The sequence below is a fragment of the Poecilia formosa genome, unplaced genomic scaffold, assembly GCF_000485575.1.
Source record: "Poecilia formosa unplaced genomic scaffold, Poecilia_formosa-5.1.2 Scaffold136, whole genome shotgun sequence".
NCBI classification, from domain to species: Eukaryota; Metazoa; Chordata; class Actinopteri; order Cyprinodontiformes; family Poeciliidae; genus Poecilia; species Poecilia formosa.
Window position 1 is genome coordinate 358,735 of NW_006800075.1, and position 1,584 is coordinate 360,318.

A 1,584-nucleotide genomic window follows, 5' to 3' on the forward strand; every position below is an offset into this window, starting at 1 on the left:
ACTTTTGTGTTTGTTGGCAATATAAAATAAACTTTTGTACTTTATTAACCAATGATGTCTTCATTGTGAAAGTCTGGACAGAAAGCAGCGTAACTGTACATACTGTGAAACACAGATGTAAATAATAACATTGATTGAATGGTCTTATCGTCACACAGATAGAATAGACCCAATGCCCTCATATGAGGACAGTGGGTCTGTTTTTGCATATACATTTTTTCCTTGCCATTTGGGATCATAAGGACCCAATTAGCCTAAAAATGAAATTTTAGCTTTCTACAATAAGTGGTTATCTCAAAACCTAATGTCCTCATATGAGGACATTGGGTCTATCTGTGTGACGATAAGACTATTCAATCAATGTTATTATTTACATCTGTGTTTCACAGTATGTACAGTTACGCTGCTTTCTGTCCAGACTTTCACAATGAAGACACCATTGGTTAATAAAATACAAAAGTTTATTTTATATTGCCAACAAACACAAAAGTGCAAATAAAAGTGCAGCTTTTGCATGGAAAAGTGCAAACATGTCATAGTAAACTCAAACAAACATTCAAGTATTCAAGTAGTCCTACTGGCCTCCATGAAAGGCTTCATAGCAGTTGCGCCGACTTTGCAGGCAAAGGAACACATTGCATGTCAGACAGCGTACACGGGATTTCCCAGCGCAGCCTTGTTGTCTGCAACGCATCGGGTTCTTGAGATCAGCAACTTCCGGCAGATGAGCAGCAGAAGTTGTGCGCGCTGAGATGTGGGGGATTGGCGTGACCAGGGCTCTTTGGCCAGGTTGTGGACAGCATGCACTCTCTTCCTCTGCATGTGTGACATCACACTTGTTGAGGAATACCTGAGCCACGTCCATGCGGAATGCGAGGAACATCAAGATAGCCTTTCTTGGGGTACCATGTTCTTGATGATCTCTGCGATACAGCAGCCAGCTGTTGGCCAGAGCAAGATCCATAAAGTGCATAAGCATGCGAATTGTCCACTTCTTAGTTCGCACGCTCATCCTGTAGTAGCTCATCATTCTGTCTGATAAGTCGACCCCACCCATCTTTGCATTGTACTCCTGTACAATATTTGGTCGTCTGATGGTTAAGTAGCATTTGTCCTTCTTGGACCACCGCTGGCAGGTATCCTCTGGCTCCTTAGCATGGACAGCAGAGAGCATCAGGACCGGCTTGTTGTCAAACCATTTCACAACATTCAGTTTCCCATCTCCCCTGACAACTGATGCGGAGGTACCTCTGCCTTGCTGCTTCATGATCTTGTCACTTGGAAGCTTCTGCATTGCTTTTGGGATCCTGTTCTTCATGACATATCTGCTCTCTCGTCTTGTTGTTCATCAGATCCTTGAAATGGGACTAAGACAGGGTTGAATGGAGCAGACTTCCAGTACTCTCTATTTCCATTTCTTGGTCCTGGCCTGCTACCTTGCACATCCTGGTCAGGTTCTTATAATAAAAATACAATACATTTTATTTGCAAAATACTCAACATTATTCCCATGTTTTTGCTCTGTAGCACTTTATTTCGTTCAAAATGTTATGTCTCACCATCATTCTCAAGATGCTGTTTATG

General features: G+C 42.3%; 2 protein-coding genes across 6 annotated transcripts in view; one reads left to right on the top strand and one right to left on the bottom strand.

The window, feature by feature from the left end:
- The window catches only part of ptprea (protein tyrosine phosphatase receptor type Ea), a 69,100-nt gene that overhangs the window by 41,854 nt on the left and 25,662 nt on the right, over nucleotides 1–1,584 (top strand). The window lies entirely within an intron of this gene.
- LOC103145170 (piggyBac transposable element-derived protein 3-like) lies at nucleotides 539–1,318 on the bottom strand. Its single transcript, XM_007562507.2, has one exon. The coding sequence runs from the start codon at nucleotides 1,316–1,318 to the stop codon at nucleotides 575–577; it is 744 nt and encodes a 247-aa protein (XP_007562569.1). The 3' UTR covers nucleotides 539–574.